At 46.8% G+C, this 17629-nt stretch overlaps 1 protein-coding gene across 1 annotated transcript; it reads right to left on the minus strand.

Annotated features, from left to right (window-relative positions):
* Positions 1–1121: 1121 nt before the first annotated feature.
* spice1 (spindle and centriole associated protein 1) lies at positions 1122–17291 on the minus strand (the record flags this gene model as incomplete). Its single annotated transcript, XM_084474846.1, has 16 exons — positions 17212–17291; positions 16993–17081; positions 16855–16902; positions 16533–16673; positions 13820–13922; positions 10849–10967; positions 8633–8715; positions 8237–8382; positions 7946–8053; positions 7525–7826; positions 6989–7120; positions 6140–6272; positions 5400–5513; positions 4809–5305; positions 1368–1393; positions 1122–1203 (listed from the first exon to the last, which is right to left on the minus strand). Exons 2-16 carry the CDS (start codon positions 17071–17073, stop codon positions 1122–1124), a joined length of 2115 nt encoding a protein of 704 aa, XP_084330972.1. The 5' UTR covers positions 17074–17081; positions 17212–17291.
* Between the last annotated feature and the right edge of the window lie 338 nt (positions 17292–17629).

Consider the following 17629-nt stretch of genomic DNA (forward strand, 5'->3'; position numbering starts at 1 on the left):
CAGTTTAAACGTGTCTTTATACTGAGACACACAAGGCAGTTTAAACACATCTTTTTACTTTGACACACAGACCAGTCATCAGCCCACACACATTACTTTGTGATTGTGAACATCAATTCCGTCCGTTTTGCTTCATCAACATGGCATTCTTCTTTGATAAGACCCAGCAGTGTCTCCACGTACATGACCATCTGAGAAAGGTCTACCATCATCAGTTTAGACCCCTGGTTAGGTCGGTCCTTATGCAAGTGGTTTTCTGAACCACTCAATGCTGCCCCCTGATGGACTGTTATGACAACATTGCGTTGACAATATTTAATACGACCACTTCCCGTCAGTATGTACAGGAGCAGCACTGATCAAAAACAAACTCTTCAGATCCTCTCTCGTGTCCAGATGTTTGGAGAAACCCATTCATGGCAGAACTGAGGCAGCCAGACGCTTTGGCCTTCATGAGAAACAGCCACTCTGATACTGCTTTGGCAAAGTATGAGGCTTAAGGGAATAGGTTAAGGGTTACACTCATGAATGCAGTTTACTCTGTATAAGGTCTTAGGCTATACCTTTCTTCCACTGAAACTCAAGAATTATATATACCACACACACACAGAAGCCACACCTGGAAAAGAAAAAGTAAAGAGAGCTAAACACAGTCTGACCAGGTCCAGTTTAGAGCTCGATACTTCTGGAATACCTCGACTCAAGACCCGGATTCCATGGCCCCCGGGACCCGAGCTCAACCACGTTCTGACAGCACATCTGACAGAGACATGGTTTCTTAATAAATACACCGCTGCTACCACACACACACACACACACACACACACACGGATGATGTTCAGTAACCCATGGAAACACTTCGGGGCTCCTTTTCATACAATTTGCAACTGTTGTTATAGCTCACAGGAAACCTTTGTTTTCCCAACAGGACTTTAGATTGACTAACATCGGTAAACTGGAAGTTCAATTAAAACTCAACACACATTTAGCTTTTGAAAAAAACCTCATTACATTTATTTGTTTTAAAATACAGAGAGAAACTGCATAGATCTATGGATGAGGAATCATAGCATATAGCACTCAAACACCTACAGTCCCTGGATAACAGCACGGCTCCTCCTCTAGTGAAGGTGAGAGGACAAGGCGAACCAGCCGTCACCGACCCCCTCCTGAGAGAGGAACACAGTTCTTATGAGAGTCAGTCTGCAACACAACACCGAGCAACAACACAGACACGCCTCTCCTTCCACAGTCCTCCTGAGAGGAACACAGACAGTGTTGCCAGATTGGGCTAGATTTCCCACCCAATCTGGCAACACGAACACAGTCCTTATGACAGTCAGTCTGCAACACAACACAAAGCCAACCTGCCTCTCCTCTCCAAGCCCTCCTCCTGAGAGCGGTACACAGACTTATGAGAGTCAGTCTGCCACACAACACAAAGCCAGCTTGCCCTCCTCCCAGCCGACAGCCTGAGGGAGGATCACCATCAGGCTGAGGAGAGTACTGTAGACGATATTATTGGTAAAAAGTTTTAAATAGTTACATATTCCATATCACTGATATAAAGTGTTGGGTCAGTAACATGGGTCCCATTTTAACAGAAAACACATTTTCTAGTATCCGTTCCCACTCGATCCAATCAATACACTCCTCCCTGCTGGGTCAGCCCCTCTGGACTCTTACCTATGACCCGTAACAGCTGGTATTCACTAGTACACCATGGATGATATTCAGATAACACCACTCCCTCTCTGGTGCTATTATTTAAAGCGGTGATGTCATGCTTTTTGACTTTTCCCTTTGCTTTAGACTGTTACGTCTGGGCCAGGGGGAGTATTCGGCCCACAGAGAACACCCCTCAGTGAAACAGCGTGAAACAGCTCGTTTTCGCTCAAACTTTACTTTCGTAACATTGTGACGTCAGACTGTGCAGTGGGCGGTGTTGAAGTACAGAAGCTGCGCCTCCCTGCTACCCGCAATGTTTACAACTTCTCGGGGGTGTGAATTTGTAGACACACACGCAAAGCGTTCGACCAATCAGAAGTCTGCTGTGCTGACCAATCACAGCAGACTGGGCTACTCGGGAGGGGGGGGGGGTGTAGAACCTGATAATGTAATAACCCCAATAATGTAATAAAAATCTGCACTTGAGTCCATTGAAAATGTAATAAAACATGATAATGTAATAACTTCCCGTCTCCGATAATGTAATAAAGTGCATTTCCCAATAATGTAATAATCTCTGTACCAATAATGTAATAAAGTGTAACATTAACGTGAGGTTATTACATTATCTGGTTAGCCTTCATTTCGCAGAACCTGATAATGTAATAATTCCCCAATGTTGTAATAATTTAACAGCAGACCACACGTTACTTGGGTCCAAGTGGTGATACTGTGTAGGCAACTCTAGGTCAAGAGCTCTAGCTCCACCAACAGGTCTAAGTTGGACATGCATTAATATTATTAACTTTTGACCCGTTTATCTGTTTTTCACAAATGAGGTATCTTTGGAACCCTTGGGCCAAGCCGAGTTAAACACATCCTATGACGTCATTTTCCACCATATTGGATTTTCCGCCATGTTGGATTTGATCAAAAACCTTTAAAAGGCCTCTTTTGTCACAAGTTTTGTCTAATCGTCTCGAAACGTCGCCCAGATGATCTTCAGACCATAACAAACAAATGCATTCAACAGCTTCTTGAAATTCAAAAACGTTTGGCCGTGACAACCAATCAAACTTGATGGCTAAGTCGCCAAACATTAAGTAAGCCCATTTCTCAGCAACCCTTTAACATATAGCATACCCTTAACCAAACTTGGTATATAGAGTCATGACATCATCCTGGGGACACCCAAAACATTTGGTGACCTTTGACATCTAGGGGGCGGTGCAATTATCGAAAATGTGTTTTAACTCCTATCTCTTTATAGCCTGGAAATCCACATCCACATCTAGAAAGCTGTAGGGTCTGGCAACGAGTAATGAAAATGGCCCAACTCAAGGGGCACCAAGCATGCATTTGAAAATATCACTGCACGCAATTGGATAACACTACGACCAAGATAGTTAGATAAGACTCTTGCTGTATCCGGTCGGTCAAACAGCAACGTTTTTGGCCCACCTATATCAGATACACCGATGTGATTGGTTAATGTTCTGGGCCAGGGGAATCAGGGAGTGAGTATATTGCTCGTTCCCAGAGTGACTCGCTGAGCAAATTCAAATTGAGCTCTCACGAGAACCCTGGATTTCCAGGGTAATCTCTTCACATAAGTGGATTGCAAACTTATTTTTCAATGTCAGGTGATATTGCCAGACCTCCCCAAATAGCTCCAAAACAATTTTTTACATCAGAATTTGGCTGCTATTTTGAAAGATGTCAAAATGAATTGTACATTTCCAAAGGCCACATATTCTGTCCAATCTTCATGAAACTTGGCATATATGATCTTCAGACCAAGCTGAACAAATGTGTCAAACAGCTTTTTCAAATTCAAAACCATTTGGCAGTATCAGCCATCCAAATACGACAGCGAGGCCACAAAACAGGAAGTAAACCCATTTCTCAGCTACCCTTTAACATATCATAACCAAACATGACCTACTTAGATTCATGACATCATCCTGGGGATACCAAAAAAATGGTGACCTTTGACCTCTGGGAGGCGCTGCTTTCACTTCACATGTGTGGATTTCAAAACTTATTTTCAATGTCTGGTCATACTGTCAGACCTCCCCATACAGCTTCTAAACGATAACTCACAAAAACATCTGAATTTGGCCGCCATTTTGAAAGTGGTCAAAATCACATCGTACATTTTCGCAGGCCACAAATCCAATATTTTTTTATGTGAAACTTGTGCTGACGGCCATGTGTCTGAAATCTTGTTGCCGTGGCTACTCTGGCCTATTGCTGCTTGGCCCCTTCATTGCTACTTGCAGCTATATTACTATTAAAATGTTAATTCGAGTTTAAGTTTAAAGTCTGTGTTGCAGGGTTAATAATTTTTTTGTTTGTGCAATTTACTTGTTGGTAATAAACATTGAAACAGATATAGATAAATGTTATATATAAATATTTTTTGCCAAGCTGAGCCAGCCAGTCCTGTGCGCGTATGCAAATTAGCCATGTGTGCCGAACAGAAGAAGGACGTAATGTTGTTAAGTCATACTAAAAGCGGATAGTAAGCGAAAGCTAAACCAGAGTGTATCACTCACACACTTTGGGTCCATTCTAACTTAAGGTAAGAGGCTATTTAAATCTTTGCAGTGACTGAATGTTGATGATAGAATTGATTGTTGTGCATAAGATGAGTGTGCGCTGTGTCCTTTCCGGCTTCGCACTACTGCATGGTTAGTTGTGGTTGGTTGTGGTCTTAGTGAAGCAGCCTAGCCTTGGAGTTGGAGAAGTTGGAGTGATTGTGTGTGTGCGTGCGAGAGCGAGAGAGAGCACATCCGCCGTGGTGATGTTTGGCTCGTTGTGGGCTGTCAGCATCCGCCGGGTTGGACGAATGTGCTTTGTGTGTCAATGTATCTGTCTGATCGTATTTGCTGTAGATGGATAGTTAAATAATGTCACACGATTGGTCATACTGCAGGCTCTCATTTGCAAGTTCACTGATTGCGTGTCTGATAGGCTATATACCTGGCATTTATCACAGCTTCCTTGAACCGTATCAAACTACTACTGAGGGGACGGAAGCCCTGGGTCTCCCTCCCAGGTTAAGTGGACCTGCACCTCTGGAACTGGAGACCTGCTGGGTCTACTGTACCTCTGGAGACCTGCTGGGTCTACTGTACCTCTGGAGACTCGAGTGGTCCTCCTCCCGTCATGTGGTCCTGCTGGTTCTCCCTCTGTGGGCCAGCAGACTCAGCCCTCCTGACCCGGGCCACCCGCCCCGTGCTGCCAGAGGAACAGGAGCCCCTGGACTGGGAGGAGCAGGAGGAGGAGGCTGTGGCGGCAGCGGGGTCTGGGGAGTGGCTGAGGGCCGACCCCAGAGCTCTGGACTGGGAGGACCAGGAATAGGAGGAGGCTGTGGCGGTGGGGGGGTCCGAGGAGTGGCCGAGGGCCAGCCCCACAGCTCTGGCCTGGGTGAGCTGCTCCTTGATGCACTGGTTCTGCTGGCTCAGCCTCATGATCTCCACCACCAGGGCCTCCTCTGAGAAGGGGGGCCGTCCCTCGGGGTCAGAGATCATGGGGACCGGGGGGAGGGTGGAGGAGGACGAGAGGCTGTTGACCTCCCGGTGACCCCGGGCGCCGTGGTGGGGGCAGTCGTAGCGTGGACTGGGGCCGCGCTCTGGAGAACAGAAGTGAGGATGTGTTTGGCGTTATCAGTTAGCGTTTAGCTTGCGTGTAGGAGTGTGAGCGAGCACCTCCTGTCAGCAGCTCACCTGGGGGGCCGTGGGGGTCTCTCTGCTGGGGAGGGGAGAGCAAGACCGCAGAGGAGGTGGGGCCTTGCGTCAGGTGGGGCTTGCACCCGGCATACAGCGAGTCACTCCCATAGTCTGAACACAAGACACACAGCCCACCGCTAACACAAGACACACAGCCCACCGCTAACACAAGACACACAGCCCACCGCTAACACAAGACACACGGCCCACCGCTAACACAAGACACACAGCCCACCGCTAACACAAGACACACAGCCCACCGCTAACACAAGACACACAGCCCACCGCTAACACAAGACACACAGCCCACCGCTAACACAAGACACACAGCCCACCGCTAACACAAGACACACAGCCCACCGCTAACACAAGACACACAGCCCACCGCTAACACAAGACACACAGCCCACTTCTAACACGTTGAGCTGTACACGGGATGACAACCAACTGCACACCAGGAAGACACTTCACTACTATTCACCAGCTGATCACTAGAGAACAGCGGTGGTGGTGGATTATTGACAGCCTTGGGTTGTCTTTAAACCTCTGGGTGCCGAATGTTAAGTAAGAACATGCATTGAAACCCACAGAAACTACATTCTCCAGGTTTCCTGTTGATGGACTGAAGAAGACAGAAGCGATTAACAGCAGAGATTTAAAAACCAAAGCTTTCAACCCTCCAAGCATTTTTACATCTCTGTTTGATACATTTAGAGGTTCACTCTGGGCCCTCAGACCTGGGCTATGGGAGAGTGGGAGAGAGTCATTAGGAGCACCCAGGAGTCCTCCCAGTAGGTCCAGTCCTCCCATTGCCTGCACCACCCTGTCCAGCCGCTGCTCCAGCTCAGAGGTCCGCTGAAGGAGACACACCTGGTCAGGAAAATAAATGTTATAAATATGTTTCAGTAAATACAGTATTATGGCTTGTTATGATTTAAGATAATGCTCTCTTGTGCATTCTCACGTTTCCATTGTAATGTTTCCATTGATGCTTTGTGTTCATTAGTGTTAGATAAACCCACTGGGAGCATGAGCAGCGTTGCAGACCTTCTCTTCCCTGTCTCCCACCGGCCTCCTGCATTCATACTCTCTGCTCCTTTTGCATTTGAGGTGGTCCACGAAAGACCTTGATTACAATTTAGCGCTACACCTGAAGCTAACGGTAGGAAGTTCCGGAACCACTGCTCTAAAGTCCAGGGGATCCAGAACATGTGTCTTGAGTTCACCTGGACCAAAACCAATTCCTGTAGGTCTTGTTGTAGACAAGAGTCACATCATTATGATGTTCATTAGACCCCTAACTTTACAGTCGGAGTACTGTCTTAGTTCATAAAAAGGTACACAGCATGTGGTACATAGATATGCACTGACCATGTCTTGGAACCCGTAGGCTAAGGCTGTGTGTGGTGTGGTGTGGTGCTGTGTGTGTGTGTGTGTGTGTGTGTGTGTGTGTGTGTGTGTGTGTGTGTGTGTGTGTGTGTGTGTGTGTGTGTGTGTGTGTGTGTGTGTGTGTGTGTGTGTGTGTGTGTGTGTGTGTGTGTGTGTGTGTGTGTGTGTGTGTGTGTGTGTGTCATGCTGTTCCTCACCTGCAGGGCGGTGCTCTCCTCTCTCAGGACCAGGCTCTCTGCACTGAGGGCATCTATCAGCCCCCTCTGATCCAGCACCTCTTCCTCCAGACGCCTCCTCTCAACCACCTCCCTCTGTGCCTCCTCCTCCCTCTGTAGGAGAGAGAGAAGAAGACAGACAGACACAGAGAGAGCTAAATTAGTTAGTGGATACTTAGTCCCAGAATCGTACAATATGTTAGAATGTTCAAACCAAATGTTACATTTAGTAAGGCAAATGGATTATTTTGGATTTTTTGGTCCATCTGTCTTTCAAACAATAAATTTAACAAGATATGGGCATGCTGACCGTTTTATTTCATCAATACGGAGTTTGAAGACATGGTAAAGGTGACCTCTGTACTGATGAACAACAGAGGCCTTGTGACCTTATCAATGAAGTGCCTACAGTCAGGGCGTGGAGAGGCTGGGGGCCGGACCTGAGAAGACCACCAGGACTGGTGGTGATATAAGGGTCGGTCGACCGGTCCCAGCGGTCCTCACAGCAGCAGGCTCACCTGTCTGAGATGGTGGACCAGACGGCTCAGGGTGGAGACCAGCGCCACGGAGAAGCCTGTGAGGCCCTGGGTCCTGGGGGGCGGTCCGGCCTCAGAGGAGGGCTGGCCCTCCCTCTGTGGCTCCTTGAGGCCCATAGAGTCCAGGTCCTCCTCCACCCGGCCCAGCATGCCCTGCAGCAGGTCCAGGCTGGACCGGGTCCCGCTCAGGGAGACGGCGGACCCATCCAGCGGCCTGGGGGTCTCAGGGGGGAGCGGCACGGCACAGGTCTTCCTCTGCCTGCAGGGGGCAGCACCAGGCCGGCCTTGGAGACAGGAAGACATGAGGATCTGAGGTGGTCTTCAACGATTTGTCTGTTTAGAGATCCCCTTCTCTCTTATTAATGCTGTTTGCTTCCACAGAGCCAGTTTCCTGCTTCAATACCTGATGAGTTCAGTGCTGGAGAGTGAACACCAGGCCCCGCCTCCTGCCCTGCCTCTGATTGGCTGGTTTGGGTGCGCACTCGCTGCACTGCTACCGTGACGTTGAGGGCTTCAGTGGGAGACAGAACAGTTTGACAGTCTACTCTCCAAAGAGTTTTGCTATTGCAAGAACCAGTATGAAACCAGTATGAACCAGTACGCACCAAACACAGCATCCTTCCTGTGTTTCTACTCAAGCTGTTCGGGCCCACATGTTGTGACCAATGACCCAGTGGTCTTCATACAGACTGACCTGCTGGGTCTGGAGCTGGTCCTGGGTTCCCGGGGGGAGTCTGCCCGCTGGCCCCCAGCCCTCGGGGCCTGGAGCTGGGCTTGGCTATTGGCCGTGGGGGCCCTCCACCCGGCCCCGTCCTGGTCCTCATCCGGCACAGGTCAGCCCTGCAGAACATGTACAGAGGAAACACAACCCTCAGACCAGCGGTCAGTCTTCACCACCCCCCTCAGACCAGCGGTCAGTCTTTACCACCACCCTCAGACCAGCAGTCAGTCTTTACCACCCCCCTCAGACCAGCGGTCAGTCTTTGACACCACCCTCAGACCAGCGGTCAGTCTTTGACACCACCCTCACACCCAGTGTAAGACCACACAATGACACAGACCCCCTGGTTGAGGACCTCTGAGCCGTCACCTAGGTCTTGGACCAGCGATGGCAGCGGGAGGCGTCCCCTCTTCGCTGTGCTCTTCCTCAGACTCTTCCAGCTCATTAAGAGCCTGCAGATGGAATGGAGCAAAAACAAAGAGCTCTACTTCATCTGGTGAACGCAATACTAATGCCCGTGTCACACTGTCCCGAAATTGACACCTGATGGACACACGATAAAGGAAATGTTCAAATTCGGCTCTGATCGTAAAAACATCCGGCCATTCGTGAGGGCATCTGAAGCAGTCGTATGACCGCCGGTGGAGTTTCTCGGGCTCCGGCAGCAACTTCGTGAGCGGTGCCAAAATCTTTGGCATGCCAAAGATTTGCCAAAGAACCTTGCGAAGGTTCATTTTCGTATTGAATTTGTGTGTCCATTTTGCCCTTCGTAAGGCCATTGTGATGGCATCTTTTCAAGTCGTGTCATGTTTGTGTGATCATCGGCGCCATCGCCTCACGAAAACAATGCGAAGGAAACAAGAAGCTGCCTGATTGTCTTAGGAAGGCACCACGACTACGTGAAGCCCTCGCAATGCCGTTGTGTAGCAGTCGTATTAGAGTTCGATGACATCGAGATGGAACCACGGTGTCGGCGAAGACAGCCGAATTTGAGTAGCTCAAGCGTTTTCGATGTGTCATGGTAACGTGGACATATAAAAGGCCAGCCTCAGAGCATCTTCCTCAGTCAGTCCTGAGAAACTCTATAGAGCAGAGGCGTGTGTAACTCCCAAAGCTTCAATCACAATTAATCACAATTAAGTTCCTGGTTATTTGGCCTATATCAAAATGATTATATAGATATTGTCTCAGCTATTTTGACCGTGGGTACAGCAGGCGAGGTCAGCTCGACTCTCTTCCAATAATTAAAAAAACTTGCGACTTCAAAAAATGATTGCATTTATTTTACAATTTAAAAAATGAACAAAACTGTCCTCTAAATTAAGGAAATACTGGGAAACGAATAAACCATTATAAGCAACGAGTGAACTTAATAAGCGGTGTTAATACTTTTTTCAACTACCGCCTCTTTCCCTTGACGTTTAGTTTTCACCTGACAAACACACACCAGATACCTGCGCGCAAAGCCCGCACACAGACCCTACAGGTAGCAAAAAACAAAGCAGTCTCATCATAAACAGTAGGCTATTATATAATATTAGTCCTGCAACGGGTCGGGTACCCGCATAAAAGTTGCTAAAACTGTAACGTCCGTTTTAGTCAACGATACGACACTTGACTCCCAGCTGCGAAGAGACCTCGTCTGGTTCCAACAGCTGATCATTTGTCAGACGTGGAGCAGGGACTCCAGCGATGACACTGCGCTGCCCGAAGACTGCATAAATCGAGTGAAAGCCACCCAAAGTAGATCCTTTCGATGTTTTGGTGCGGATTTCATTTTGATCACGGATAACAGGTCGGATCTGGTGCTGAACTTTGCAGGTGCGGGTCTCAAAAAATGGATATGATTCATAAATAAACAAGTCAGACACCTTTAACAGAAAATCAATAGCCTCATTTGAACGGCTGCGACAAATATATTATATATCGATTATATCGATTATTTAGATATGATAGATGATATCTAAATATCAGATAGATAGATGATTATATGAAGGTGTTACCAACGGGAGGTCACGTGACGCCTTCGTGACCTAGTTCAAACGCATCGTACCCTCAATACGACGTCTCGTGTGTGTGGTTCGGGTGCCATCGTTTGACCTTCTGTAGGCATTGTACTTGCTTCGGCTGTTGACCAAGTTCGGGGCCATCTTTGTGCGAAATTCAAAATTTCACATTTGTGTGTTTATCTGGTGTCAATTTCAGGACAGTGTGACACGGGCATAAACAAATCACAGAGAAATACATGGAGACAAAGCATACTTCAATATAGTTAGAAAAGGTATGTTGAAGGGGAAGTTATCAAACATCGTTTTCTGTTCTTCATGTGGTAATACCTCTTATTCAATCCTCACCATAGAATATATGGCATTTTATCACCATACTGAAATAGGACCATCATTTAGAGATAGTGATAGTTATGAGACTCTTTTAGTACACTCTTTGCTGTCACACCAATTGGACGCACACAATACGACGGTATCAAAAGAGTTTCAGAGCGATGAAGAGGGTCATCACCATGGGGATAACAAGCCCCCCTCCTCCCTAGAACACACACACACACACACACACACACACACACACACCTGCTGAGTCATCGTGGAGTGGCTGAGGAGGGACAGCTGGGTGGGGGGGTCGGCTCTCCGGACGACCGGCAGCTCAGAGTCAGAATCACAGTCCGGAGCCATCGTCACCCTGGGGTGTCCTGCAAGTGGTCATATAGAGACACTATGAAACACTTTATGTGCATCACATACAGGACACACTGACACTTCTATATGTGCAGCATGGTTAGGCTGCATCAGGGCCATGTAGAAACAAATAATAATACCTAAATAAAGCATGAGGGTTGGACCAAAACATCTTCTAGTGGGGCTGCAGCACCATGCTCCTTTCCAGAGCCACCTCATTACAAAACAGGTCTTTTCATTATAATGGGAAGCCCCAAACCCCTGTGTTTAATATCATGGGAGGTAATGAAGGTTTGGAGCAGTGCTGGGAGTTATACAGCGGCTGTATGCAGCACTGGTGTGAGTGCACTCACTGGAAACACAACTTAATAGGACAATTCCGGTATTTTGAACATTGAGCCCCCTTTCTGGTTTGTCTAGGATGAAATAGAGTGGTTGACCGGAACCGGAAATAGAAAGGGGGGCTGTTTACGTTTGGTTGTAGTCTTTTTGCTCGGTTCTGTGTCTCAACAGTAGGACTAGAACCGAGCAAAAAGACTACAACCAAATGTAAACAGCCCCCCTTTCCGTTTCCCTTTCAATTGGATTTACAAAATGCCAAATAAAACACGACAGAAACTGTATTTCGCTACGATACTTGATTTGACATCAACGAACACCACTAACCACTCAGTGAGTTGCACATTTCTGAAAACAAACATTTAGGGTTGTTTTAAGGACAGGTTTGTGAATGTCCGTAGCCAACCATTCTGAAGCAGGCAGGGGTGATTTGAAATGAGCCAAATACCCGAGACACGATCAATAGTTAAAATTTCGGTGTCAACCACTCTATTTCATCCTAGAGAAACCAGAAAGGGGCTCAATGTTCAAAATACCGGAGCACACTAATAACGTGGTTTGTTTACTGTGCAAAGTTTCAATGAAACTGCACTGCTGCTAGTGATTGGTCGCTCGCGAACGAGTTGGCTCAAAGAGCCGGCTCTTTTAAGTGAACGATGGAGTCGGCTCCCGAACGCGAGCCGTTGTCTTTTTTGTTCTCCCACGCTACGGTTGCTACATGCATTCATTCTATGCATGCATGGCAGCCAGCAACTAATCACGAGAGGGAGGGGCAGGGGATTTCGATGCGCAATACGTGCATCGAAATCCCCTCGCTGCCTGTGACTGACAGGAGGAAAAGAGGAGAGAGACGAGTGCGAGCGTGTGAGTACAAGATGAATGAGACAAGGAAAAGAAGCAGCATTTGGATGCATTTTGATCAGTGTGAGAACACAAAGGTCAACATGCGCGCACGTGTCAAAATGAGCGTCGGAATTACGGCATGGCACCATTATAAAAGGTATACAGTAAGCGGTAATATGAAGAGCCGTTTGGGAGCCGAAAAAGCCAGCTTTTGTTGGTGAGCGGTTCCAAGAGATCCGGCTCACTAAAAAGAGCCGAAATTCCCATCACTAACTGCAGCACTTATTTCAGATAAGAGCAAACAAAGAGTCAAACTATTCTGAATGATAGTCACCAGAAAAGGGAAGTTTAGAAAAAAAAAAAGTTTATTAACAAACGACGAGCCTGTTATTATTTTTAGGAGTCGATTTTTAATATAGGAAGCGGAGAGGAAGAGAAAGGCCCTGGTGTTACAGAGAAAAGAGACCACACACTTTTTACAACTCATTTAAGTGAGTTCTTCTTTTCAAATGAACGACACAGTGAGCTTTTTCAGGACTGAAAAATAGGGGTGTAACGGTTCACAAAAGTCACGATACGGTACGTACCGGTTTTTAAGTCATGGTTCGGTATGTTTTTCGGTACAGCAGTTTTTATTAAACAATTTGATTTTGATTTGATTTATGAAATTGTATAAAACAAATGCCTTACACAAATGAAAAGACATCAAATACAGTTGAGGATAAAAACACAATAAAGTCCACGACTTACTTCCAACTCCTCACAAAACATCAGGACAAGACAAGATACTCAGAGTGTGTGATAATCAATAAAAGCTTTATTCTTTTTTTTCCGGTACGTACAGAAATGAAACATGCAACTAACCGTTAGACCCGTACCGAAAAATGTCGGTACGAATACGCGTATCGTTACACCCCTACTGAAAAATCAATACTCCGGCAGAGCGATGAAAAAATGGGTGCGACTTTGTTAGGGTGCCACCAGACTCCAATATACCATACCAGTGTGTCTGTGTGTGTTATACAGTCAGTATAAACCTGTTTGTGTGTGTCTGTCGGTGTTATACAGTCAGTAGATACCTGTGTGTCTGTCTGTCTTTCTGTGTTATACAGTCAGTATATACCTGTGTCTGTCTGTCTGTGTGTGTGGATACAGTCAGTATCTATCTGTCTGTGTTATACAGTCAGTATATACCTGTGTCTGTCTGTCTGTGTGTGGGGATACAGTCAGTATCTATCTGTATGTCTCTCTGTCTGTGTGGATACAGTCATTATCGGTCTTTGTGGATACAGTCAGTATCTGTCTGTGTCTGTGTGGATACAGTCAGTTTCTACCTGTCTGTGTGGATACAGTCATTATCTGTCTGTGTGGATACAGTTAGTATCTACCCGTCTGTCTGGATACAGTCAGTGTCTACCTGTCTGTCTTTCTGTGTGGATGCAGTCTGTATCTGTATGTGTCTGTCTGGATACAGTCAGTTTCTACCTGTCTGTGTGTGGATACAGTCAGTGTCTACCTGTCTGTCTGTCTGGATACAGTCAGTGTCTATCTGTGTGTCTGTCTGGATACAGTCAGTATCTACCTGTGTGTCTGTCTGTGTGTCTGTCTGGATACAGTCAGTATCTACCTGTCTGTCTGTCTGTCTGTCTGTGTGTGTGTCTGTCTGGATACAGTCAGTATCTACCTGTCTGTCTGCGAGGGGCGTCTCCGAACAGGTCCTTGACCACAGCCATGGCTCTGTCTGAGCGAGCCAACACATCCTGGAGCAAGAGCTGGTCAGAGAACACCTGCAGAACAGAACACTGATTACACCTCAGACATAGTTCACCACATTAACATGAACAACATGTTGACCATACTGTCAGTGCCCCAGGTAAAGGCCTGCTGACATGGTGAACAACATGTTGACCATACTGTCAGTGCCCCAGGTAAAGGCCTGCTGACATGGTGAACAACATGTTGACCATACTGTCAGTGCCCCAGGTAAAGGCCTGCTGACATGGTGAACAACATGTTGACCATACTGTCAGTGCCCCAGGTAAAGGCCTGCTGACATGGTGAACAACATGTTGACCATACTGTCAGTGCCCCGCTGACATGGTGAACCCAAACCAGCTCAGACTAGAGACCCTGGCTCAACAGGTAGAGCGGGGTCACCCCAGCCCTCCCTGAGGGTCAAGGTGTCCCTGATTAAGACTCATCCTAACTGAATGTGTGTATGAATGGGTGTATGTATGAATGGGTGTATGTATGAATGTGTGTATGAATGTGTGTATGTATGAATGTGTGTATGTATGAATGGGTGTATGTATGAATGTGTGTATGAATGGGTGTATGTATGAATGTGTGTATGAATGTGTGTATGTATGAATGGGTGTATGTATGAATGTATGTATGAATGGGTGTATGTATGAATGTGTGTATGAATGTGTGTATGAATGGGTGTATGTATGAATGTGTGTATGAATGGGTGTATGTATGAATGTATGTATGAATGTGTGTATGAATGGGTCTATGTATGAATGTGTGTATGAATGGGTGTATGTATGAATGTGTGTATGAATGGGTGTATGTATGAATGGCTGTATGTATGAATGGGTGTATAAATGTGTGTATGAATGGGTGAATGTGAGCCACACACTGGAAAGCTCTTTGGGGGGCAACTGGTTGGGAAAGCACTATATAAATGCAATCCATTTATAATTAAACTTAAAAGGTACCATGACATTCCACCAGGTGTGGTGTAGGGGTGTAACGATACGCGTATTCAAACCAAAATATTTTGGTAAGGGTCTAACGGTTTGATGCACGTTTCATTTCGGTACGTACCGAGAAAATAAAATCTTTTTTTTTTAAATTATGTTTTTATTGATTATCACACACTGTTAGTGTCCTGTCTTGTCCTGATGTTTTGTGTTGAGGACCACAATGGAAATAAGTCCTGGACTTTATTGTGTTTATCCTCAATTGTATTTATATTAATGTATTTTCATTTGTGTAAGGCATTTGTTTGATACAATTTAATAAATCAAATCAAAATCAAATTGTTTAATAAAATAATAAAAACTGCTGTACCGAAATACATTCCGAACCGTGACTTAAAAACCGAGGTACGTACCGAACCGTGACTTTAGTGTATCGTTACACCCCTAGTGTGGTGTGACGGATAGGTCTACCAGCCTACCCAGTGGACTGTAGCAAACGTAACTCATCTAGTCACACACATGGACCTATAAAGAATGGACAACGGATCGAAACATGGCGCCCATTCATCCCTATGGAAAGTGCTCAGTAGCGCAGGGCAACATCAAGGACAGAATTGCTTCCGCATCATGGGAGCCTAGCCACGCCCTAGTGCATGACATACCAGATGTAGAAATATTCTCGTTCTCTAGCATTGTTAGCATTGTAGCATCATAAGCGAGAGGTCTGAGCGAGCACAGTCACATTGTTTAACAACCATGGAAGTATAAGTTACTAACCCCGCCCCGATTATTCACTATATGTGATACTATACGCGCACTGAGCCCTCTCGGAGGCCCGGCTGAAACAACATTTGTTTCACTACGACTCCTTTCAGCTGCCCACCCCTCCTTCTCCGGCTAATAAAACGCTTGAGGTGGCGTTTTGAAAAGAGAAACTTACATTTTAATAGCACATGGTCCGAAGATAATTATGAGCCTTTGATTGATATCCAGAGACAAATTTGAGGAGACACAATCCTGTTCCCCGCTTGTATTGGAGTGAACGGGGATAACTACTTCCGGGCCCCATGATTTGAGGGACCCGTCCACAGCCCGCTAAAAACTGCAATACCAGGCTTGGCCATTGAGCACTGGTGGATTGCGGAAGTAGGCACTGCTTCTGGGGGCCTGGTCACACATTTAGGTGGACACGCCCACCTGTGATGTCATGATGACAGATTTTTAAAATGGCTTGTTACTGCTAATCACACCACACCTGGTGGCACGTCATGGGACCTTTAATAATGATCAAATACAATAGCCGTTTCTCAATTCGCGTTCTCGTGTGTACTCGTGTACTTGCGTTCTCGATAAACGTCATCAGTGGTAGCCCAAACACTGCTCCAGTACGCGAGTACTGTCGTAAAACCCGGAAGTGTTCTCGATGCGTTCTCAATGAGGCCGTTCTACCGAGGATGCATCGGAGGTGACTCGTGTGGACTTGGGACCGTTAAATATCCCAGGATGCATCATCGAGTCCGCTGCTGTTCCAATTGCAGGTGCGTACTCGTGTTCTCGGAAGTCTGTACTTGAAAGTCCGGACTTGCCAAGTACGTACTTCCAAGTCCGCGAGAACATAGTCTGCGTACTTGGTATTGAGAAACGGCTAATGATTATGGCCCATGATAGGGTGTGAGCCAGGAGTCCCCCCACCTCCCGGATGATGCTGAGGCTGGCCTGGTCCATGGGGGAGGGGGTCCCCAGGACCCTGTGGTGCCTCCTGATGCTCTTCTCCTTCAGCTCCCACTGGGCCACCGCAGAGTTGTGGGACTTGTGGATCTCATGGCGGTGGACCTAGACACACACACACACACACACACACACACACACACACACACACACACACACACACACACACACACACACACACACACACACACACACACACACACACACAGGTATAAGTATGTGCGTTGTTATATGCCTGCTTACTGGAGTGAACTAGTAATAAAATTGTGTCTGTGCAGCTTCTCACCAGTTCGGCTGGCGTCGACTTGTGCACAGAGAGGTCGTTGACCGTGCTCTGTAACAACAACAACGATAAAGGACAGGCAGGCTCACTATCATCCCCATGTGTACGTAGTTAGTGTTAATGATAGTAGTTAACACTCACCACCCAGTCCCTCCGAGCGGCGGCCTTCTTGGGCCGGGCGGACCTCTTCCCCTGGCTGGGCTGCAGGCGTCCAGACTTCATGAGGACATCTAGTGACAGAGAAACTTGCCTTCTTAAACTCCTCTGCACAAAGGCAAGGTGACGTGTTTTCCGCCACAACGAGCTCGATATGATGCGCCAGAACATGATCACATAGCTATAAAGCACTCCATACTTTACCTCACGGTTACTCCCGATGAAAAGGCGTGATGAGCACCGAGCCGTCCTGAGCCGCTCCTCGGTGTTGTGCGATGATAACTGTTAATATAATGTATTGGTAATAGAAGAGGCGGTCAGGTGCTTCAGGACGGAGAACAACGTCAGGATGTGTTACTCATTCAACAGTTGACCTGCGCGCCACTTCCTGCGCGATCGCCATAGGTTGTTACTAAGGACGCCTCCTGACGGAGGGCATTGTGGGAAAACAAACCAAAGTGTGTAATTCACATCCTCACCACTGGATGGCGCCAGAAGCTTTAAAGTAGTTTATTTGTATTTTTGAAGAAATTCCCCTGGACGATGGAGTGGTCTCGTAGCGGCGGTTTGTTTTCCCCTAGAGGAGAAATTCTAATTATTGTTTATCACTCAGGATGACGAG

Source organism: Micromesistius poutassou (genome assembly GCF_964030765.1).
Source record: "Micromesistius poutassou genome assembly, chromosome: 11".
Lineage (NCBI taxonomy): Eukaryota > Metazoa > Chordata > Actinopteri > Gadiformes > Gadidae > Micromesistius > Micromesistius poutassou.